Source organism: Leptonychotes weddellii, chromosome X (genome assembly GCF_054177405.1).
Source record: "Leptonychotes weddellii isolate Sample4059 chromosome X, ASM5417740v2, whole genome shotgun sequence".
In the NCBI taxonomy this organism is placed as follows: domain Eukaryota; kingdom Metazoa; phylum Chordata; class Mammalia; order Carnivora; family Phocidae; genus Leptonychotes; species Leptonychotes weddellii.
Genome location: NC_138385.1, coordinates 29,155,231 through 29,181,424, shown reverse-complemented (window position 1 = coordinate 29,181,424; position 26,194 = coordinate 29,155,231). Strand labels below are relative to the sequence as shown.

At 34.1% G+C, this 26,194-nt stretch overlaps 1 protein-coding gene across 1 annotated transcript in view; it reads left to right on the top strand.

The window, feature by feature from the left end:
* HTR2C (5-hydroxytryptamine receptor 2C) overlaps positions 1-26,194 on the top strand; it is a 142,893-nt gene that overhangs the window by 55,526 nt on the left and 61,173 nt on the right. Inside the window, exon 2 of the mRNA XM_006728248.3 lies at positions 13,510-13,710. Coding sequence (XP_006728311.2) covers positions 13,510-13,710 — 201 coding nt within the window. The remainder of the gene's footprint in view (positions 1-13,509; positions 13,711-26,194) is intronic.

Genomic DNA, 26,194 nt, shown 5'->3' with positions numbered 1-26,194 from the left:
TGGTTTTGAGGTGCTCCTAATACACTAATGGGTCTATTTCTCATTGGTCCAGAGGCTGAGTGGGGCTGATTATGTCCATAATCAGGGGAATTGTAACATCATACATGTGTAGACTGACATCTGTGTGATTAACTGAACTATGTGAAACATTACAGAGTACTAAGGCAGGTTGTAATGTCAAGAAGTCTATAATGTACTAGGACAGATAAACAGAAAATAACAGTAAAATATATATGCTAGCCTAGAGATATGCTCAGGGTACTATGGGAAGATATAAGGAGTAATGAATTCCGTTTGTGTAGCTTTAGGAAGGGCTTCCTAGAAGAAGTATTCTCTCAACAAGGTTTTTAATTATGGAGTTTGCCTAGTGGACCAGGAAAGGGGTCTAAAGAAGGGATATTTCACAGATGTCATTCTAGGCAAAAGAGTCAAAATGGGGGCGCCTAGGTGGCTCAGTCAGTTAAAAGTCCGACTCTTGATTTCGGCTGAGGTCACGATCTCAGAGTTATGAGATCGAGCCCCATGTTGGACTCCGTGCTGGGTGTGGAGTCTGCCTAAGATTCTCTCTCTCCCTCTCCCTTTGCCCCTCCCCACTCTAAAAAAGGAGTCAAAATGTACAAAGACGTGGGAAAAGAAAAGGGGAAAAATAGCTAGAGATGAGATTGGAGTAAAAAGTAGATATCAGATCTCAGAGTAACCTAATCCTTCTTTGATTACCCCAATTTCATAGTTGTGATCTCTTTACTCAAGTTTTATACTTGATGGCATGAGGAAATATCTGTACAAGATTATTTGTAAGCCATAATTAATGTTGTATTTCCCTGAAAGCTAAGCAACATTAGCTACCTAATGAAATCCTGTGGACTTATTTTCATAATGTTTGTAATCATCTTTGGGATTTTCCTGTAAAGTTGTATAACACAAAACTGTACCAAGTATGCACCTAACCAGTGTTAAGAATTTGTAGGACAACAGACATTCTATATAATTAATTAGTAGAAAGTTAAAATGTGACTTGAGTGTTACTGAGAATATATAGTAATATTGGGTAATCGACATCTGTAATGTTATACAGTTCTTAATAGAATGACAAAAGCATAACAAAACAGAAATCCTCCTGATCCAAACTAGAGCCATGCATTGTTCATACTAGCTGAAAGAAAATCTGTGTTCATCTATAGAGTTCCACAGAGCAAATTATGTAATAAATAGTGTTCTGTGTTGTAAGCATTTCTGTCCCTCACTAAAATAAAGCTTTACTCATCCTTGGCAGGTTTTCCAGAGAATATTAACTAGAAGAGTGCCCTTTCTGTGAGACTTTCATTTCTGGCTGCTTCTACTTGACACTGCTTTATTTTGATCTATTTGACCGTAAATTCATTCTACTTCCTTTCAAAATCAATGCATTATATTTAGAAGGGCTAAAGGGATATTTGGATAATGACTTGAAAGATATATAGTTACTTCAGGCAATTAGGCACAGCTTTCTCCTTGATATTTGTCCCTCAACCCCTGTTAAATAAAGCTAGAAGAGCTCCTTTTGGTTTACCTTAAAGTAACAATTTGTAAAAGTGCTGGAGACTGCTCTTCAAATTTCATACATGTCCTGTCAAATCAAACAAAAAGAAATATAAAACCCTACCAGAAATTAATAAGGAGCGCTGAATCCATGGTAGAATTTTAAAATGTTTCTAAAAACTACAATGATGGGACTAGAATTCAAAACAATACTAAAATTCAACCAAGGTTTCATCTCCTCAGTTAGAATGGGGAAGTGGTAAAAGGAAATCTTGACTCATTCCCAGCCATGGTTTCTAACTTATTAGGAGGACAAAGGAAGTTGGAGAATGAGAAAAACCGCATTAACTGAAAAAATTGGCCATACAGAAATATAGGGTACCATATAGTTGGAATTATTGCCAAATAAAGTAGCAATAAGCCTTTTTTAAAGCACAACCTTTCTGTAAATTCAAGCATGCCATGATTTTTATGGCTATTCTTTTAATTTGCCAAAAATTAAGAACTGCTCTACCTCAATAATCAACTTCCTACTTCTCAATTCAGTAGTCCCCCTCACCTGTGGTTTTGGCTTTCAGCAGTTCCAGTTACACAGGCCAGAAGCAGATGCTCCTCCTTCTGACACAGCTTCAGAAGGTCACTAGTAGCCCAATGCTGCGTCACCACGCTGACGTCATTCCCCTCACTGCATCTCATCGCCCAGGCATTTTGACATCTCACATCATCACAAGAAGGGTGACTGCAGTACAATAAGATATTTTGAGAGAGAGAGAGAAAGACCACATTCACAAAACTTGTATTATGGTGTATTGTTACATTGTTCTATTTTATTATTAGTTGTGGTTGTTAATCTCTTATAATGCCTAATGTATAAATTGAACTTTACGAAAAGTATGTAGGTCCAGGAAAAACATAGCATCTATAGGGTTCAGTACTATCCACAGTTTCAGGCATCCACTGGTGGTCTTAAATGGATCCCTTGTGGATCACTGGGGGCCGCTGTATAAAATTCTTCCTTCCAACTCTCTAACTCCCTCACTCACAAATATCCTGTTCTGAGACGTCATTCTGATCTCCTTGATGTGCTCTCCAAATCACTTGCTTCTTCCAGACTTCACTTTCTTCCCTCCCTAGCCTTCTCTGAGAAGCCTTATCTCATAAACCTGGAGGGAGTTAAGTTTATCACACTCAGTATTTCCAGAACATCATGTGCACTACCTGTCACTAAAATTTTTGTTTACATGTTAGCTTCTTCGTTATATAGTGACCGCCTAGTTACTAATATGGAAAAATTTTAAATGAAATACAGTACACATTGAAAAAGCAGGATGGAATCATGGCTTTTCATCTGTTTTTTTTTCTTTTTTTCTCTTTTTTTTTATATGTATATTAATTCCAAATTATCAACTGCATCACTTGGAGCATGAACATCACCAAACCTCAGGGGTTTTAGTTTTAATCTGTAACTACACTATAATGTTATTTTGAGGCATTAATGATATCATCCATGTAAGGTTTCCTAGAAAAAAATACACTTAACTAATGCTAGTTTCTTTTTATCTAATGAATGTAAGGATTTTCACTATATTATAAAATATATAAATATGGTATTACAGTAGGTTAAATGCAATACACTGTAGTTCATGCTGGGAGAGCCTGAAAAATCATTTAATAAACTTCAATGCATACTCCTAATAAACACTTTCCAAAGATAGTAATAGGAAAACCATTTTTAATATATTCTAAGCCAACAGCCAGTATAATAATAATGTGCGGTTGTAGGAGTAAGCAGATAGAAACAAAAGGGGAAAAAAAGTACAGCAATGGGTGACACTCTTTATGATAAATGAGGCATCAAAGTCAATGCTGAAAGAAAACATGTTAAATTTGAGATACTCAACTCTCTTCACACTCAAAAATTAATTCTGGGAAGATTAAAAAGTTGACTCTTTAAAACTTACCCAAAGAAAAACAAGAAGAAAGTGGATCGGATATTTACTCAACTAGTGGCTATTTACCTAACACCTGAGATGAGCAAGCCACATTTGATGACACGAATCAGAACACTGACAGATTTGGCTACATATAAATACAAAACTTGACAATGGCAATACTTTTAAATAATGCAAAATAAACTGGAATAAAATAATTGCAGCAAGATCTAAACATAAAAATTTAAAAGATAAAGAAATGAGTGGCACGGGCGCCTGGGTGGCTCAGTTGGTTAAGTGACTGCCTTCGGCTCAGGTCATGATCCTGGAGTCCCGGGATCGAGTCCCGCATCGGGCTCCCTGCTCGGCAGGGAGTCTGCTTCTCCCTCTCCCGCTCCCCCCTCTTGTGCTCTTTCTCTCACTCTCTCTCTCAAATAAATAAATAAAATCTTTAAAAAAAAAAAAGAAATGAGTGGCATAAAATATTTGAGACGATTATTAATGTTAAAATGCTGCATTAGAAAACATTGTAAAATATACCTATAGGTTTACTTAGGACAGTGTATATAATGTACCCCTTGATATTGGGAACTAGATATGAACATGACATTTCCATGTTCTCATTCATACTAATATTCAAAATCCCCATTTCCATTCTCTATACTAATAATATGGTCTCAGCATGAAAGATTTCCTACAGTTTCTAAACTCTCTGATGTTATAAAATTTGAAATTGTATTTTTTTACACAAAAATTGGATTGCGGACATCAGCAAAAATGGTGGACTAGGGACTTCCAAAATCCTCTCTTTGTTAAAGCGACAGGAAAAATGACAAAAATTGTCAGATTCAACTGATTCAGGACTCTGGAGATTAACTGAAGGCTTACAGCAATTGGGGAGTGTTTATGCAAGAAAAGTGACTGAAACTTGGTAAGAGCAGCAATCCCTGTGGCATTTTAACTTGCTCCAGTCTCATTTCCCCTCTGAGGCTTCCAGGTAACCTTAAAAACCAACAGCCTCCAACGAGGGTGCAAACCAGCTGGCTAACAGCTGCCAGAGGGGAACAGAACAGGGTTAGAGCTCCTTCAGACCTTCATTTCCAGAGAATTGTCATGATTTGAATTATCTGGCAGTTCCGTAGGAGAATTAATACCAATCCTTCAAAAAGTCTTGCAAAGGGGCACCTGCGTGGCTCAGTCGTTAAGTGTCTGACTTTGGCTCAGATCATGAGCCCATGGTCCTGGGATTGAGCCCCGTATCGGGCTCCCTGCTCGGCGGGAAGCCTGCTTCTCCCTCTCCCACTCCCTCTGCTTGTGTTCCCTCTCTTGCTGTCTCTCTCTCTCTGTTAAATAGATAAATAAAATCTTTAAAAAAAAAAAAGTCTTGCAAAAATAAAAGAGAGGGGAATTCTGGTATTATCTTGACGCCAAAACCAGACAAAGACATCACAAGAAAAAAAAAAAAAAAACTATAGATCCACATCTCTTATGAATATAGATACAAACATCCTTAACAAAACACTAGTAAATTGAATCTAGCAATCTATAAAAACGGCTGAACACTAAGAAAATGGATATTATCCCAGAAAAGCAAAGTTGGTTCAACATATGAAACTCAACCAATGTAATACCCCTTATTAATAGAATAAAGGAAAAAAACTACCTGATTACTTCAATAGACACAAATAAGCATTTGACAAAATCCAAACCCCTTTTGCGATAAAAAAAAAAAACAACTAAAATAGAAAGTAACTTCCTCAACCTAATCAAGAACTTTGTGTAAAGAGAAGCTGTGTGTGAAAGGACACACATATATATAAGTTTGTTGTGTTTATTTGATTCCTACTGAAATTAAACTTTAGGGCGCCTGGGTGGCTCAGTCAGTTAAGCATCTGCCTCCGGCTCAGGTCATGATCCCAGGGTCAGCAGGGAGTCTGCTTCTCCCTCTACCCCTACCCCCTGCTTGTGATCTCTCTCACACTCTCTCTCAAATAAATAAATAAAATCTTTAAAAAAAAAGAAATTAAATTTCAACTGTTCAAATTAAGCATGAAATTTTCTAAGTGGCTTGGGTGAAATGCTGTTTAAATTCCTTTCTCTTTTGAATAATAATGTTCTCCAAGAAATCAGATGACTAGAAGGTGGAGTCATGTAGCACAAATCCTCATTAAGGTATACTTGGTTAAGCAAAGACCACCAGGAAAATATTCATGATTTCTTCCATGTCCTTCTCTCTTTCCCACCACCCAAGATCCATAAAATTGTTGTCTTCCGCTGAAGAAAATATCACCAGATTTTTTTTTTTTTTTTTACCATTTGCCCATAGGAAGAGACTTAAAGTCAGCTTGAAAGGAACTCAGTCGTAAATTATATGGAAAACTCCAGGGTATATAGACTGTGGGACTATCTCCGGGGAACAAATCCAGAGTGTTTTCAAAAGATATTCTACATCATATCAAACCTTTCAGGTGTCAGGAGAATTTTCTCTTTTTATTTTAGTCGATGGAAAATTATATTGTTAGAATATGGAGCTTAAGTTTGAATAAGAGGTGGGTTCTTAGTTACCAGGCTTCTAGATCATTTAGGCTATTAATAATCACAACCAGTTCATCAGGAACAGAAGATCAGGTTGGAAGAGACCTTCATGTTCACACACAGAAGCATCAATCAACAGCAAGCCCCTTGGCAGAAAGCGGAACTTCGTGGTGCAGCAGTTAACCTTCACATGGGCGGGGAGGTTGAACATCCTGCATAGTGCTGCCAGGAAATCCCTATTTTATAGTTAGGGGGCTGGCTGGTTGCATATGTAGGATGTCCCATCTCCCCGCCCACTTCATCGAGACACATAGGAGAAACATCACCCTCTCACTGAAGAACCATGAAATCTGCGTGTCACAGAAATACAGACGCTGCATTGGATGACTGAAAAGGAACTCTGACATATGTATTTAGTAGAGGAGAGGGCACTGGGTGTCATCACCTTGGCTCAGAAAGGGCAGTAGCTCTGGGAGTGGCTCTGTAAGTTCAGGGTCAAGGTCAAATCAATCTGTAAGATCAAGTTAACAGTAAATTTTAAAAATGCCTCAATTTCAGAAGCAAGAGATTTTGGAACAGTAGTACAGAGAAGATCCAATCATTCTAAATCAAGTTCAAGTGGGTGGAAACAGTCTAATTATCAGAGAAAAATCAAGTTACAAGGAGGTGGGTGTGATTCCAAGGGAGAAAGTTAGTGGCATGTTCCCAAAAGCATTTATAAGATATAACTGATGTTAGATGCAGTATCCAGTCATATCCAGGGAACTCTGTCAAAGGCAAAGTGATAGGAAATATCAAAAGCAGAGTTGTGTTTTCAAAAATACACAGGCAGGAATAAAATGGTAAAGCAAAATCCAGCCAATCCTATGGGCTGGACTCTTCTGCTTCTGAATTCTAGAGGGAGGATATAATCTCAGAATAAAAATAAGTCATTTAAATGGAATAAATACAGTTTTATTTTTAAAATGTACTGTTATACTTAATTTCCCAATTTTCACGGTAGATTGCTAAAAATTTCACTGTGGACCCGTATATGGGAAATACCTATAGGAGACTTTGCTGGGAGACAATTAGTTCTGTTAATAATACCAACTTGAGTGACAGCCTGGGATGCCATCTCAAAAGACCCTGGAGTCCTAAAAAGGGTTTATTTGCTATGCAGTCAAATCTAGGTTAAGTTTCCAGTCAACCATCCCTGGCTTTGGCACTCTTTAGTCAGTGGCAAGTGGGCCAATCTTAGCCCAAGGAAAAAGCTAACTCTGGGTTGAAAATTCAATGTATTTGTATCTTATTTTTCCCTCGGCAGCACAGACTCTCCACTGGAATCCTGAATTCAGTGAATGGGTCAGAAATTTGTGGTTTTATGTCTAAGGACCCAAATGTCCATGCAAATTTATGGACAAACTACCATTTATAACATTCCCTTATAATTGCCTGTGGAGTCTGTAGAGATAGTCCCTCTTTCATAACTAATATTGGTAATTTGTGTCTTCTAATTTTATTTCTCCCTCAATCTGCCTAGGAGTTTAGCAGTGTTATTGATTTTTTTTAAAAAAAAAAAAAACCGTTTCCTTTCATTGAATTTTTTTCTATTATTGTCCTTCCTCAGTTTCAATGATTTCTGCTTCTATATTTACGACTGCCTTTCTTCTGATACTTTCATTTTAATTTGCCCTTCTTTGTCTAAGACTTTAATATGGAAATTTAGATCATGGTTTTGAGATTTTCTTCTTTTCTAAAATAAACAATGTTAGAAATTTCCCTCTGAGCACTGTTTTAGCACCAACACACAAGTTTTGATATGTTTTATTTTAATTTTTATTTAGTTCAAATTATTTCTTAAATGAATCCGAGTCTTCTTCTTTGAAACATGAATTATGTAGAACTGTGTTGTTTAATTTTCAAATACTTGGACTTTTTCAAGATATCTTTTTGTTACTGGTTTTTAGGTTAATTCTGTTAAGGTCAGAGAATAGACATTGCATTATATCAATCATTTTAATTTCTTAAGAATTATTTTATGACCCAGCATATGGTCTTTTCTGGTCTATTTTTTATGGGCTCTTGAAAAACATGTGTATTCTTCTATTGTTGGATAGAGTGTTTTATAAATGTCAATTTAGTCAAGTTCATTGTTAATGCTATTCAGTTTTTTTATCGCTGGCAATTTTCTGCCTACTTTTGTCAGTTACTGAGGAAAGGATGTTGAAATCTCAAAGTATAATTGTGATTGTACTTTTGATTTCTTCTTTTCTTTTGCTTCATGAAATTTTTTTGCTTCATGAAATTTGAAATTCTGTTATTATGTACATAAATGTTTAGGATTGTTATATAGCCTTGATAAGTTGACAACTTTATCATTGTAACATGGTCTATGTTATTCCTAGTAATATTATTTGATCTGAAATTTACTTTGATATTAACATAACAACTCCAGTAGTCCTTTGATTAGTGTTTGCATTGTGTGTCCTTTTCTGTCCTTTTACTGTATGTTTACCTATATCATCATATTCAAACTTATAGGGTTCCTTATAGACAGCATATAACTGGGTAATATTTATTTTTGTTCTTTTAAATCCAGCATGGCTGTCTCTTTAAATTGATACAATTTATACTTACACCATTTCCATTTAGTGCAAGTATTGTTTAGTTTGGAATTATGCTTACTATTTTATTGTTTTCTATTTATCTCTTTTTATTCCTTTTTTGTCTTATTTCTGATTTACTTTGGGGTTTATGCATTTTATTTTAGTATTCAATTTTTATTGATCTACTGGATTTTTGACTATATTTCTTCATACAATTTTTTTTTTAGTGATTGCTCTCTAGATTAAAATATACATACCTAAAGTTTCACAATTTTCTTACAGTTACTATTTTATCACTTCAAGTGAATATAAAAACCTTATAACCATATAGGTTCCTTTCCTCCTTTTTGTTTTAATTGCAATATGGGGATAAATCTATACACATGGAGAAACTTCTCAGACAACATTATAATTTTTAATAGTCACATGTTTTTAAAGACCTAAGATAAGAAAAATAATCTGTTTCCCAAATTATTTACCAATTCTGTTCTTCTTCATTCATTCATTCTTGAAGTTTACAAGTTTTCTTGTAGTATAAATTCTTTCTTTCTGAAGAACATCTTTTAGCATTTTTTAGAGCAAGTCTCCTGTCAATCAGTTCATTGTTTCCCCTCATATGAAAATTTCTTTATTTCACAGTCATTTTTTTTGAAGATATTTTCACTGGATGTAGAATTCTGGGTTATGATTATACTGCCTTTTGGCCTCCATGATATCTGATGAAAAATTTGAAGTTGTTCAAGCCATTGCTCCTTATACCTAAAAAGTCATTTTTCTCAGCTACCAAGATGGTTTCCTTTATCTTTGAAGCATGATTATCTTTGAGTTTAACCATTTGGGTTTTGCAGAACTTCTTAAATCTGTAAATTTGTTTTTCACCAAATATGGGATGTTTTAGACCATTATTTCTTCAAATATTTTTTCTGTATCAATTTTTCCCCTCCTCAGATTCCAATGGCTCAAATGTTACACATCTACATATTGTTCCATAGGTCCCTATTATATTCATTTATTTTCAATTTTTTTCTCACTCTTCTTCAGTTTGGATAATTTTTATTAATCTACATTCAGTTTTAATGGCTCTTCATCTGTCATCTCCATTCTTTTATTAAGACCATACAGTGATTTTCTTCTTTCAGATATTGTATGTTTTTTCAACTCTAAATTCTCCATTTGGTTCTTTTTATAAATTCTACTTATTTGAGATGTCCTCTTTCTGTTTATTTCAAGAGCTTCCACCCTTCCTTCATTGAGCATGATTATGGTAGCTGCTTTGAAGACTGTAAATTTCTGTCCTGTCTAATTTCTGAATTTAATGTAATGGAAATGTATTTATTTCATTATTGTTTATAATATTTGTTATTGGTTTTTGGTAAATTATAAAATTTAAGGGGATTCCTTTCATCACTATATAATTAAAATTTTAATTAGGAATAGCTTCTGTATTTTATCAAACTATTCTTCAATATCTATTAAAAGGTCATAAAATATCTTTACAAATGTTAATATAAGGTATAATATTGGCAGATTTTTATGATATTGAATTACCCTTGCATCCCTGAAATAGTTTTTGTTTTTACATGGTATTATTCCTTTGACACTTTGCTGAATTCTATTTGTTAATATTTTGTTTGTAACTTTGAATCTATATCAATGAATGTTATTTGTCTCTAGTCTCATTCTTTCAGTGTTTTATAGATTTTGAAATTGACACTATATTATTTTATGAAATGAATTATGGGAACTTTTAAACTTTTCTATGGTCCTTCATCTTTCCATACATGTTAACTTAATGGGATTACTTACCTTCTTATGTCTTTTCTAGCTTTGGGATTATTTCTTTTTTTGTTTACTGTCTTCTATAAAAGACAAATACATAAAGAAATACTTACAAATTTATGTTAATGGCCACACAATGTGTAAAGATGTAATTTGTGACAATAACAATGACAGAAAGAGATATAACAGAGCAAAAATTTGTATACTACTGAAACAAAATTAGTATTAATTAAACCTTGATTGTTATAATGTTAAGGTTATCATTTTAATTCCCAAGTTAAGAAAAAAATTAAAATAATATACAGAAAACGAAACAAGAAAAAAATCAAAAGTTACCCTATGAAAATCAATTAATCACAAATAAAGTGAATAACAGAAAAATTTATGAGGAAATGATATGTATCATATAAAAACAAATAACAAATGTAGAAATAAATTCTTCTGGTAGCTGTAATTATTTTAAATGTACATGGACTAAACTGTCCAGTTATAAGGCAAAGATTAACAGGATTGTTAAAAATACATGATGTCAGAATGAGTTAAAAAAGAAACTTCCTGTATATGCTGTCAATAAGAGACTCATTTTAGATTCAAAGTCACAAATAGGTTAAAGTAAAAGGATGGAAAAGATATTCCATGCAAATAGTAACCAATAAAAGCTGAGGTGGCTATATTAGTGTCAGACAAAATAGAACTTAAGACAAAACTTGTTATGAGAGACAAAGAAGGACATTATATATTGATAAAAGTGTCAAAGCATCAAGAAGGTATAATAATTTCAACTAAATATGCATCCAACAACAGATACCAAAAATATAGGAAGCAAAACTGACAAAAATGGAAAAAAAGATCTAAAATAATACTTGGAGACATGAATATCCTATTTTCAATAATGAATAGAGCAACTAAACAGGATAAATAAGAAAATAGAGGACTTGAACAATACTATGAATTAACTAATCCCATCAAACATATATAGAACACCCCATCCAAGAACAGCAGAAAAAATATTTTTCTGAAGTGCACATGGAACATTCTCTGGGATAGATCATATTCAAAACAAGCATTAACATTTTTAAGTATTAGCATTCAAAGGATCTTCTCCAAAATGAAATGAAACTAGAAATCAATAACAGAAGAAAACTGATAAATTCATAAATATGTGGAAATTAAACACCACAGTCATTATTAAACAACCAATAGATCAAAGAAGAAATTACAAATGAAATTAGAAAATATTTTGAGAAGAGTGAAATGAAAACTTATCAAAACTTATGGGGTACAGCAAATGCAGTGCTCTGACAGAAATTTATAGCTGTAAATGCCTACCTTTAAAAAGAAGGAAGGGGCGCCTGGGTGGCTCAGTTGGTTAAGCGACTGCCTTCGGCTCAGGTCATGATCCTGGAGTCCTGGGATCGAGTCCCGCATCAGGCTCCCTGCTCGGTAGGGAGTCTGCTTCTCCCTCTGACCCTCCTCCCTCTCATGCTCTCTGTCTCTCATTCTCTCTCTCTTAAATAAATAAATAAAATCTTTTAAATAAATAAATAAATAAATAAATAAATAAAAAGAAGGAAGATCCCAAATCAATAGCCTAACTCTAGATCTTAAGGAACTAGAAAAGAAGAACAAACTTAACCCAAACCATCAAAAGAAAGAAAATGGTAAAGATTAAAATGGAGATGAACAAAATAGAGAATAGAAGAAAACAAAAACAGAAAAGTCCAGGACCACATGGCTTCACTGACAAATTTTACCAAACATTTAAAGAATGAACACTGATTCTTATCAAACTCCTACAAAATAGAAGATGCGGGAACACTTGGTAACTCATTCTATTAGACCAGCATTATCCAGATACCAAAGCCAGATAATGACATTACAAGAAAAGACAAGTATAGGCCAATATTACTTATAAATATAGATGCAAAAATCCTCAACAAAATACTAGCAAACTAAATATAACATCACAGTATACACCATGCCCAAATGAGATTTATCACAGGAATGCAAAGATGGTTCAACACGTAAAAATCAACCAATGTAATGCATCACATTAATAGAATTAAGGTAAGAAAACCACATGATCATCTCAAATGATGCAAAAAAAAAAAGCATTTGATGAAATCCATCGCTCTTTTATGATGAAAACACCCAACAAACTAGAAATAGAAGGAAACTTCCTCAACATGATAAAAGGCATTTATGAAAAACCCACAGCTAACATCCTACTTAATTGTGAAAGAATGGAAGATTTTCTTTTCAGATCAGGAAAAAGACAAGATGGCTGTGTTTACTACTTTCATTCAACAGTGCACTAGAAATCATATATAGAGCACTTAAACAGGAAAGAAAATAAAAGGCAAAGGAAAATTGGAAAAGAAAAAGTAAAATTATCTCCATTCAAAGATGACATGATGTTGTAACAGAAAATCCTAAAAAACCCTCACACACAAAAATAGATCTAATAAATGAATGCAGCAAAGTTGCAGTATACAAGATTAACACACGAAAAGCAGTTACAGTTCTACATACTAGCAATGAACTGTCCATAAAGGAAATTTTAAAAAGGATTCTATTTACAAGAGCATAAAAAAAAAATCTCAACTAATAAGAGCATTAGCCATAAAAAGGAATAAAGTACTAATACATACTACAAAATGGATGAACCTCGAAAACAGTATGTTAGTGAAAGAAGCCAGGCACCTATTGTGTGATTCCATTTACATGAAATATACTGATTAGTTAAATACATAGAGACAAAAAACAGATTAGAGATTTGCAGGGGCTGGGGGAGGGGAGATTGGGGAGTGACTGCTTAATGAATAGTGGTTTCTTTTTGGAATGATGAAATGTTTGAAACTAGAAAGAAGTGAAGGTTGCATAATATTGTGACTGTACTAAATGCCACAGGACTGTACACTTTTAAATGATTAATGTTATGTAAATTTTATCTCAATAAGAAATAATGTATGTAACACAGAAGGCATTATCATCATCATTGTCATCATTATCATTACTATGGAAAATCATGTTTCCCAAATTTCACTCTCCTTAAAAAACTTAGATTATGAGAGGAAAAAAAAAAAGTAGACTAAAATGTAAAACTAGATGGTTTAATTTGGATAATATGTTCTTGTCTTCTCTCTTTTCTTTTTCAGATTATGTCTGGCCACTACCTAGATATTTGTGCCCCGTCTGGATTTCTTTGGATGTTTTATTTTCTACAGCGTCCATCATGCACCTCTGCGCTATCTCGCTGGATCGGTATGTAGCAATACGTAATCCTATTGAGCATAGCCGTTTCAATTCGCGGACTAAGGCCATCATGAAGATTGCTATTGTTTGGGCAATTTCGATAGGTAAATAACTTTCTTGGCCATTAGAATTGCAGCGGCTATGCTCAATACTTTCGGATTATGTACTGTGAACAACGTACAGACGTCGACTGGTAACATTTGCGTTTAATCGGGATTCTATTTAAGAATTATTCTTAACCTATATATCTGATATTTAGGTTAACAATAATGAAAGAAATGTATGTTAATATGTAAATGTAAAGTTTCTATTTATGCTGCTAAATTATTTTATGCATTAGTATGCCAATGAATTCTGCAACACAGATACATAGTCTTTGAGATATTTAAAACGATTTGAAGACAAAGATATATGGTAGTCTAATTTTTTTAAATATAGCATTAAAATCTTCCAAAAGATAAATCTATCACAGAGTACTAATCTTAATATTTTTATTCTAATTTCACATCTTCTTGAGTGGAAAAATCAATAGTGTCACATGAATCTTCATGAAGTAAACATGTCTAAATTTATGCTGTTAATTGACCTAAAATATACTATTTTGCCTCTGTTTTTAAATATCTTCTTAGATTCTGCTTATATAAAAAAGAGAAAAAATCCATTTTTTAAAGATTTGGGGGAGGCTGAAGGGAGAGAAATGATCATCTTATTGCTTATGATTGAGATATTCACAAATGCCTTAAAAATGCTAATATTCAAGTCACAAAACTTAACCAATTGGACTGTAAGGGCTTTTACAATCTTTTTTTTTTCCTTTTGTTTCCTCCTCTTCCAGTTGGAACTTATATTTAGTATCTCATTAAATAATTCCTCCTCAGAGTAATGTTTTTATAAAAGGTTCTGGTAAAGTTTAGAACAAGATCAAGACATCTATACAGGCTTCACTGATATCATCTGAAGATTTTGATTCTGGGTTTATTGATAAAATAAATTTAAGTTTTAAGATTGTTCTATTGTAGGTGAACACACACAAACAACACACACCTTTGGATAAAAAGCAACAAAACTTCTCCCAGAAAAAAAGTGAATCTATTTACACAGTTTGCCCTACATATTCAAGGGCTCATGGATTTTACTTCCTCCACTCCAAAGAGCTCATCTGAAAAAATGCCAGTTCTTATGGTGCTTACAAAGGAAATATACAGCTAAATTAAATTAGAGTATTAGGGGCATTGGCTTCTAATAATGACAGATGGGCAATCTGCAATGATGTTTGTGTTAAAGACAACAAAAAAGTATGGAAAAAAAAATACTATTAGCATTGAGAAGCTAATAAGATAATGAAGAATCCAGAAAAAGACAGAAATCCAGGAAGAATGACTATGACTTTTGGGTCACTTTTGCCAAGGATGCATTTGCAAACCTGAAGATGTGACTGAATGTTGCGCAGCTCATTTCACATTCTCACAAGCAAAGAAGGTCTAAAGCAGAAATACAGAGTATGATAAGGTTCGACCAACTTGAGCTTATTTTTTGGATGCCAAAGACCTGTACACTAGAAATAAGGATGGACTAGGCTTAAACCACTCTTGACATGAAATTCAGGCCAGGATTAAGTTATGTGTGTAACCAATAAAAATCTGAAGCCTGAAAATTGGATTAAGGTGATTTCATATTTTTCAAGTTTCTGATTTCTCTGATATAAGCAAAAAAAAATCACTGTACACTTCAAATTATTTCTTTTAATAATTTTTAATTCCAGTAGCTAGAGTACAATGATAAACAGACACATGAAAAGACAAAACAACTTGAATCAGCTATAACATAATAAGAGATAATACAAACAAACTCACTGACACTCAAGGTAGTGGAATTACCAGACATAGACTTTAAAGAACTATTTGTATTCTGTATATGAAAATTATAAGCTGAATTTAAATATTTCAGCAAAAAACTACAAACTACAAACAGGGACATTTAAGATTTGAGAAGCAGTTGGAAAATCTGGAGCTTAGGCATAACACAAAAACCCAAGAACTCAAAGGCAGTGTAGACATAACTAAAAACATTACTGGAGGTCGATTAGAAGAAACAGTGATGAATGAAGCAAGGAGAATTAGAAGAATACAGAAGAGAGAGGAAAGAGTAAGAACAGACATACAACCTGGATGGTGCCTTCGGTTAAGCGTTCAGCTCTTGGTTTCAGCTCAGGTCATGATCTAGGGTCATGAGATCAAGCCCTGCATCAGGCTCCACTCTCAGCACGGAGTCTGCTTAAGTTTCTCTCTCCCTCTCCTTTTGTCCCTGCCCTCCATGCATGTGCTCTCAATCTCTCTAAAATAAATAAATAAACCTTAAAAACAAAATAAAATGAGAAGACTTTTACAAGGTGAGAAAAGAATGGCAGAAGAGCAATATTTGAAGAAATAGTGGCTTTTGGAATTGAAGACACCGATTCTTACATTGAAAGAACTCAACAAACCTCAAGCAGAATGAATAAGAAGAAATCAACATTTGGACGCCTCATAACAACATTACAGAAAAAAAGGAAAAAATTGATTTTAAAGAGAAAAAAATAAAGAGATCATCTTCAATAGAATTATGATAAGATGGATGAATACCTTCTCAACAGCAACAAAGAAAACTAGATGTTGAAATGACAGTGTCGATGTGCTGATAAAAAGTGAATGCTAAATTAAAACCATATACTCAGCAAAATTATACCTCAGGAATTGAAGTGAAATGAAGACTATCTGGCAAGCAAAAGTCAGGAGAACAAGACAAAATCAGACTCCTACTTAAGGAAATCCTAAAGGATGTTCTTAAAACAAAGGAAAATGGTCACAGATGGAAGAATGGAGGTGCAAGAAACAAGAACAATGAAAATGATATATGTTGAATTATTGTGTTGTACACCTGAAACAAATGTAACGTTGTGTGTCAACGATACTCAAATTTTTAAAAAAAAAAGAATCACTGGAAAAAAAAAATGGTAAATATGTGGTTAAATATGAATAAAAATTGACTGTATAAAACAAAAATAATTATGTCTTCTGAAGTTCAGAATATTTATGGAATTAAAATTCACAAAAAATAGCATATAAGTAAACAGGTTGAAAGTAAGCTTTATTCATTATCCAGGAGAAAGATAAACATGATATTTAATATTAAGCTTTGATGAATAAGGTATAACTTGTACATTCAAAGGCAATCACTAATAGAAAAGGAATGTTTAACTTCCAAATTTATAGAGGAATATTATAGAATAAAAAAGCAAATCCAATAGGGGGCAATAAAAGATAGAAAAAGCAACACAGATCAGGTGGGAAAATATAAAAACGTACTAAGATGGCAGAATTGAAACCAAATGTATCAGTAATTATACTAATTGAAAATGGAACTCAATATTCTAAGATTGTCAGACAGGATTTGAAAAAATAATCCAACTATGTGTTTACAAGAGGCATATATAAATCATAAGGAAAGTGAGAAATAAAAATAGGTACTCCACACGAACAGTAACTGACAGAAAAATTGTGTAGCTTTATTAATAATCTGACAGATTTATAGAGGACTTTTCAGCAAAAAAATTTTTTTAAAAAGTTTATTTCATAATGATAAAAGATTTAATTCATCTGAAAGACATAGCATAATGAACTTGTATGTGTATAATAATATGGCTTCAACATTACTAAATCAAAAATGGACAGAACTATAAAAACAGACAAATCTACAATTATGGTGTGAAATTTTAAACATACCTTTTTCAATAATTGTATGAGAAGAATGAACAAAGCAGAACTCATTAACAAGTGAAAAATATATATTCCCAGCATTTGAACAAGAATATTTATCAAAATTGACCATAGATTTGGCTATAAATCAATTCTCATTAAATTCCAAACTGTTGGAATCATAAAGTACATATTCTTTGGCTAAAATACAAATGAGATAGAAATGCTTATCAAAAGATATCTAGGGGCACCCGGGTGGCTCAGTCGTTAAGCGTCTGCCTTCGGCTCAGGTCATGATCCCAGGGTCCTGGGATCGAGCCCCGCATTGGGCTCCCTGCTCTGTGGGAAGCCTGCTTCTCCCTCTCCCCTTCCCCCTGCCTGTGTTCCTTCTCTCGCTGTATCTCTCTCTGTCAAATAAATAAATAAAATATTTTTAAAAAGATAACTAGAAAATCTCCATATATTTGGAAATTAAGAAATTCCTTTCCAACAAACTTTGACCCAGTAATTTAAAATCCATTGATAATTCTTCCCTAAATCATTTATTATTATGTGATTATAGAATGATAATTTTTCTTGCTTTATCATTCTTTCTTCCTTTCTTAGTTAGCATTATACTGTAAGGAAGAGTTTTCCCTCCCACCCTTTGCCATTTATTTATTCATATTGGTAAAAACTTTTGAATTCTGTTTAATCAATATAACTCAAGTCATTGCTATACTTAATTATTTTGATGCTCAAATTGTCCTAGATTATTTCATGAGAACTCCTTTTAATATGTACCATCAGTTTTTGAGCACTTACTTTCTGGCATGAATGATGCCAGATTCACCTTTTACTTTCCATGCCCCAGTTCTGCAATCAGTCCTCTCATATAAGGAACTTGTGTTCTTTTTAGTGGTCAATTGTTTTATAAAACCAAATATGGAATCTAGGTATGCTCATTGCTACTAGGACATTTTTGCTTCTATGTGTCTATGCCTTTAATCCCAATCCAGTAACATAGGATTCTTCTGTTAATTTCCTAATTCTTTATTATTCCTCATTTTTCTCACAGCGAGCAACTGGGTCCCCAAAAAGCATCAATATATTTATTTACTTATTACTTATATTTGTAAATCCTACAATACAACAAATTCATTTCAGAATTTCTATCCTCATATCAGTACAATAAATAAAACACTATTTTAAAATTGTTATTGCAATTTTTTTTGTCTTTACAATGTTTCCCACCAAGGGTATATAGCCAAAGCATTGTGTTCAAAATGCTAGGATTAGTTTGAATTTTTTTCTTCTATGTGGTTCTGTTACCAATTGTTTACTGTTAGGCACTTTTTGGTTTCTGTATACACTCAATATTGATTTACCCCACATTGTTGACTTTATTTTTTAATATGTTAAACCTTAATATCAAGTTCCATACCATATGATTTCACTCATATGTGGAATTTAAGAAACAAAACAACCAAGCAAAGGAAGAAAATGAGAGAGAGAGAGTCAAAGCAAGAAACAGACTTTTAATTATAGAGAACAATCTGATGGATACCAGGGAAGAGGGGAAAGGGAGGATGGGTTGAATAGGTGGTGGAAATTCAGGAGTGCATTGTGATGAGCACAGGTGACATATGGAAGTGTGGAATCACCATATTGTACACCTGAAACTAGTATAACACTGTATGTTAACTAACTAGAATTAAAATAAAGACAAAAGGGTGCCTGGGTGGCTCAGTTGGTTAAGCGACTGCTTTCGGCTCAGGTCATGATCCTGGAGTCCCGGGATCGAGTCCCGCATCGGGCTCCCTGCTCGGCAGGGAGTCTGCTTCTCCCTCTGACCTTCCTCCTTCTCATGCTCTCTGTCTCTCATTCTCTCTCTCTCAAATATATAAATAAAATCTTTAAAAAAAATAAAGACAAAAAATATATTATGTTCCAAAAGTCAAAACTACACAAATAGTATACCCAGAGACATGTCAGTCTTTCTTCTATCTCTTGGTTAACCCATTCACTAATTTCTGGAGTATATTGCTGGAGTTTATTTTTGCAAAAAAAAAAAAAAAAAAAACACATATATTGTTTTTCTTTTCTTAGATAAAAGATAAAATACTACATACATTAACATGTTGACGTTTTTCACTTGATAGTATGTCCTGGAACCATTCTATATCAACTCATGGCAAGATGGTAGATGTAAACCCAAATATCATATAAATGGCCAAAACACTGCATTTAAAAGCCAAATTCCTTCTATTTTTTACATCTGGTAGTACTGCACTGGGTAGATACATCATAATTTATTTAACCAATCTCCTATGTAGTATGAACATTTGAAGTTGTTTCTAATATTTTGCAATTACCAATAATGCCACCAAAAATCATTTGCATACCACTCTGCATACCTCTCACTCTGTATATGTTTTATACTTTTGGAAATTTAATTTCAACAAAAATTCCTAACAGAAATTCCTCATTTATCAAGAGTAAATGTATACATAACAATTAGTAAGGGGTCGAACAATTTTTCATTCCTGCTAGCAATGTAAGAGAGCCTGTTTCCCCAAAGCCTTGTTAAAAGGTGCCTCTTCAAACTTCTAAAATTTTGCCACTCTAATAAGTGAGAAATATCAATTCAGTGCAGTTTCAATTTGCACCTACTTTGTTATGAAAGAAGTTGAGCCTGTTTTCACACACTTAAGTGCCATTGCTAAATTAGTTTTTTGCGAAGTGTACCTTTTGCTCATTTTTCTGTTTTTTAACCCTTTTCTTTCTTAATTTCAATAGCTCTTGATACATCACAGATAATAAACATTTTACATGTTATAAATGAAAATATTTTTTCTGTGTTTACTATTTGCTATTGCTTATGGTTCTTCTGCCATGCAGAATTTTCTTTTTTGCAGTTCATTTTATCAGTCAGCTTCCATTTCTATATTGAGTGATTGTTATAAATTCTTGCCCCACACTCAGGTTAGACAGTAAATCAGACATATTTACCTCATTTTTCACACTTAGATCTCTGATCCATTTTGAGTTTATTTTTATGTGTGGTGAGATATGCATTCAGTTTTATCTTCCTCCAAATAATCATTCAGTTGCCTCATGCTGTTTATTTAAAAAGTTTATATAGTCTGTAATTCACAATGCCACTTTTATAGTATATTAAATTTTCTTCCATATCTGAGCCTATTTCTGAAGTTTACATTATATTCCAATAGTGTGTCCATTCATGTGCCAGTTCTCCACTGTTTTAATTATGAAATTTTCACAATAAATTTTGTCATCTGATATGGTTCACTTTCACTCATAACTCTTATCTTTTAGAGCTGGAATGTTTAATTTTCCATATGAGCTTTAACATTAACTTTCCTAGTCCCATTTTAAAATCCTGTTTGTATTTTGATAGGGGTCTCTTTAAATTTATAAAATAATCTAGGAAGAAGTTAACTGAATTCTAAAAAAAATATTTTCTCTAATCTACATACTAATTTAAATTATGGCCAGTCTTTCTCTTAGGCTTTACAGCCAAGCTTATCATATGGCCACTTTCATGTCTTCCTTGTTGCCATTTATAAGTCATCTCATAAGAATTAATTTTGTAGTTCTATCACTCTACTGAAACTGTTCTCTGTAAGTTCATTAGTGACTTCTTAATTGTGTAATTCATCAGTTCTTAAACTTTTTGGTCTCAGGATCTCTTTACACACTTAAACTATTGAAGACCCCAATGAGCTTTTGTTTATATGAGTTTATCGATATTTATTGTCCTAGAAATTAAAATTGAGAACATTTTATTTATGTATGGATTTATTTAAAAAACAAGAAACTTGTTATATGCTAACATAAATAACATAGCTTTATGAAAAATCATTGCATTTTCCAAAAAAAAATGAAGTTAATGAAGAGTGACATTTTCTTAGACTTTTAAAAATCTGTTTATCATCGGGTGTAATAGAAGACAGCAAGTTTCTCATCTCTGCTTCTGCATCTTTTCTGTCTCAATGAGTTGCTTTGGCTGAATTATGTGAAGAAAATACTTATCCTCAGATAGGTAGTTTCAATACAGGAAAGTATTTTAATAATGTTTTCAGATAATAGTGGACATTTTCTTCGATATTCACTAAAACCCAGCAAGTTTTTTTGTTTCTTAAATTCAGTTGCAATATGTAATTGGAAACCATATCACTGATTTTTTCAGATGCTGTTACATTAAAATCCACTAATCTGTCTTGCACTTTGATATTTTATCTATGCCTTATCTTGTAATGTCAAGCATAGGTCATTCAGAAAATATTGGTTCCCTGGGGGATGGGAGGGATGGGGTGGCTGGGTGATAGACATTGGGGAGGGTATGTGCTATGGTGAATGCTGTGAATTGTGCAAGACTGTTGAATCACAGATCTGTACCTCTGAAACAAGTAATACATTATATGTTAAAAAAAGAAGAAGAAGAAGAAGATAGCAGGAGGGGAAGATGAAGGGAGGGAATCGGAGGGGGAGACAAACCATGAGAGACTATGGACTCATTAACATTCATTTGTCCATTCACAAAACCAGAAACTATGGTGACATCATTTTTCTTTGGTTTTCTTCACTCTTATCTTTCTGTCTGCTCTTACTTATTCTCTTCATTTTCTGCTTTACTCTCACTCTTCCCCAAGAGTCTGGTTTACATCATCCACAGAAAAAAAGCCAAAATCTATCTACTGATGACTCTTAAGTAAACATTTCTATCTCTATCCAGATTATATCCATATCTCTAGTTTCGGATGTACAGGGGTATAGAGATGAATGTCGGAGATGTATCTCAAATGCCATCTTGCCAAGTTGCACTCAAAACCTTCCCCTACCTCCACTTTTTCTTCCTCTCACATTTCTGTTTCTCAGGTGAACAGCAACAGCCTCTCCCATTTACCCAAAAAGGAACCTGAGAATCATTTAGAATTCTTCTCTTTCTCCCCACGGCAAATGAACACAACCTGTTCTCAATATTCCTTAATATTTCTCCTTAATATTTTTCACATTTCAGTCTCTCCATTTCCTCATTTGCTTTCTTAATTTAAGCCTTCGTTGTTTTTTTTAATTTAAATTCAAGTTAGGGCACCTGGGTGGCTCAGTTGGTTAAGCGACTGCCTTCGGCTCAGGTCATGATCCTGGAGTCCCGGGATCGAGTCCCGCATCGGGCTCCCTGCTCAGCAGGGAGCCTGCTTCTGCCTCTGACTCTCCCCCGTCTCATGTGCTCTCTCTCTCTCATTCTCTCTGTCTCAAATAAATAAATAATTTTAAAAAAATTTAAATTCAAGTTAGTTAACATATAGTGTATTATTAGTTTCAGGGTAGAATTTAGTGGTTCATTAGTTGCATATAACACCCAGTGCTCATCACATCAAGTGCCCTCCTTAATGTCCATCAGCCAGTTACCCCATCCCCCCACCTATTAAGCCTTTATTGTTAATCATTTATGCATCCATACCTCCTTCTCTCCTACCTCTGTGAAAGGAATGGTTCTTCTCATCATACCCAAGACCCATCTTCACTTCCTTAAGTGAGCCAGGTACACACACCCATGACAACAAGAACAATAGTTCTCTCCAAATCTCCATGTTCAATTACTCAGAGAATTCCTTCAAACATGCCTTTTTTAAAAATCATTTTCTCTGTGCCTTCTTTATTTTCTGCCTTGATTTTTTAACCATCTTGGTTTTCACATGTTGGCTCACCCTTCTCCTTTGGCCAGGGCCATTTTCCATTGCCACATGAAATTCCCTACCATATTAGTGATTTAGTTATTTCGATACTCAGTAAGGTACTGCCTTAAGGAATTTTGTCCACCTTCATGACTCATTAGTAGCCATAGTTCACAAAGTCAACCCATGACTTCAGAATATCTCCTCTATCTCTTCTTGCAACATCTTCAATATAATTTCACCTTAGGTCAGTGGTTCTGACCTATGTCTATGAATAAAATTCATGATATCCATAAACTTGAGAACTTTTAAAAAATTTTAAGTGCAATGTATGCAGTAAAGTACACAAATCTTCAGTGTATAGCTTGTTGAATTTTTACAGATGTATACACCACTGTAATGAACACACAGGAAAAGATGTAGAACATTCCAAATATCCAGAGGACTTTCTATTGGCCCCTTTCTGTAATCTCCTATGGGTAACCAATATTCAACTTCTATAACCATAGATTAGTTTTGCCTGTTTGGAACATCATATAAATGGAAGCACATGATATCTACTCTTTTATGTACTCTTTTCAGTCTGATATCTTTCAATCAATATTGTATCTATATGATCCCTCCACGTTGTTGCATTTATCAGTAGTTAATTCTTCATTGTCACATAGTGTTCCATTATATAAACATTAAAAAAAATTAATTTACCTTGTTAATATTGATGAACACTTGGTTTGTTTCCAGTGTTTGGCTATTATAAAGTTGCAAAGACCCTGAGTGTCCATGATTTTGGTGGATAAAAACATTCATTTCTGTTGTTCTTTTACCCAAAAGAGAAATCTGATGATCACTTTAGACTTATTCAGTATGTACTGTCAAAGATTTTTCCAAATTGGTTGTGTCCATTCACAAAACCATCCACAATATAAGAGATGAAAGAAATGTAAGAAATGTAAGAAAAAAAATAAAGTTTTTGCCAAAAATTAGTATTGTCAGTCTTTATTTACGGGCCAACACACATTTTCTATTAGAACCAGGCAGTAAACATTTTAGGATTTATAGGCCGTATGTGATCTCTGATGCATATGTTTTTAACAACCTTTTTTTTTTAAATGTTTTATTTATTCATGAGAGTCAGAGAGAGAGAGAGAGAGAGAGAGAGGCAGAGGGAGAAGCAGGCTCCCCGCCTAGCAGGGACCCCGATGCGGGAATCGATTCCAGGACCCCGGGATCATGACCTGAGCCGAAGGCAGACGCTTAACCATCTGAGCCACCCAGGCGCCCTTTAACAACCTTTTTAAAATGTAAAATAATTCTTAGTCAACACAAATACAGGCTGTAGGCCAGATTGTGCCTGTGAGTCACAGTTTGCCAAACTCTGGTCCTAATAATTAAATTATGTTCTGGTAAGTATGTAGTGATGATCTCATTTTAGTATTTATTTTCATATCGATAATGAATTATAATGTTGAACACTTTTTCTTACATTTTTGATGTATTTGGATGTCTTCTTTTATATCCTTTGTGATGTATCTTTTCTACCCATTTGCCTATTTTGAATTTATCTGTCCTTTAAAAACTAATTTCTAGAGGTCTTTTTTACATTCTAAATGAGTCCTTCGCTGAAAATATATCTTCAGAATATTTTCTCCCAGTCTGTGCCTAGCTTTTTACTCTTTTAATGAATTTCACTTTGTCAGTGTTTACTTTAGTAGTCAGAGATATTTAAAAAAAAAATTTTTTTTAAAGATTTTATTTATTTGCAAGAGAGAGAATGAGAGACAGAGAGCATGAGAGGGAGGAGGGTCAGAGGGAGAAGCAGACTCCCTGCTGAGCAGGGAGCCCGATGTGGGACTCGATCCCGGGACTCCAGGATCATGACCTGAGCCGAAGGCAGTCGCCTAACCAACTGAGCCACCCAGGAGCCCAGTAGTCAGAGATTTTTATGTCCAGTTTAAGAAAAACTTTTCTATCGTCAGTTCAAGAGGATAAGCCCCTCTGGTTTTGGTTTTGCTTTGTTTTTTCTTAATAGCTTGATGAGCTCAGCTTTCACATTTAGGTCTAATAGCCATCTCACCTTAATTCTTGTAAAGGTTGGACTTTCTTTCCCATGTGAATGTCTAATTGATTCAACACCACTTATTAAAAAGATTATTCTCAGGGTGCCTGGGTGGCTCAGTTGGTTAAGCGTCTGCCTTCAGCTCAGGTCTTGAGATCAAGCCCCGCATCAGGCCCCCTGCTCAGCAGAGAGTCTGCTTGTCCCTCTCCCTCTGCCCCTCCCCCTACTCGTGCTTTCTTTCTCCCTCAAATAAATAAAATCTTTTTAAAAAGTAAAAAATAAGGTTATCCTCATCCATTGAATTAGAATGGAATCATTCTCATAAGTGAGGTGACCTTATGTACGTTGTTTCTACTTGGCTATCTGTTCTGTTCTATTGGTCCAGTATTCTTTCCTTGTACCAATATTAGGATGTCCTAATTATTGTAGCTTCATACTAAGTCTTGATATCTAATGGAGTAAGTCCTTCAGCTGTGCTCTTTGTCAAAACTATCCAGGCTATCCTAAGGCTTTTTCATTTTCATATAAGATTTAAATTACCTTCTCAATCTTCTAAATAAAACATTCTGGTTTTTTTTATTTTTTTATTAATATGTAATGTATTATTTGTTTCAGGGGTACAGGTCTGTGATTAATCAGTCTAACATAATTCACAGTGCTCACCATAGCATCTACCCTCCCCAGTGTCCATCACCCAGCCACCCCATCCCTCCCACCCCCCTCCACTCCAGCAACCCTCAGTTTGTTTCCTGAGATTAAGAGTCTCTTATGGTTTGTCTCCTTCTCCGGTTTCATCTTGCTTCATTTTTCCCTCCCTTCCCCTATGATCCTCTGTCTTGTTTCTCAAATTCCTCATATCAGTGAGATCATATGATACCTGTCTTTCTCTGACTGGCTTATTTCACTTAGCATAATACCCTCTAGTTCCATCCATGTTGTTGCAAACGGCAAGATTTCATTCTTTTTGATGGCTGAATAATATTCCAGTGTGTGTGTGTGTGTGTGTGTGTGTGTGTGTGTGCGTGTGGGTGTGGGTGTGTGTATATACACACCCACATCTTCTTTATCCATTCATCTGTTGGTGGACATCTAGGCTCTTTCCATAGTTTGGCTATTG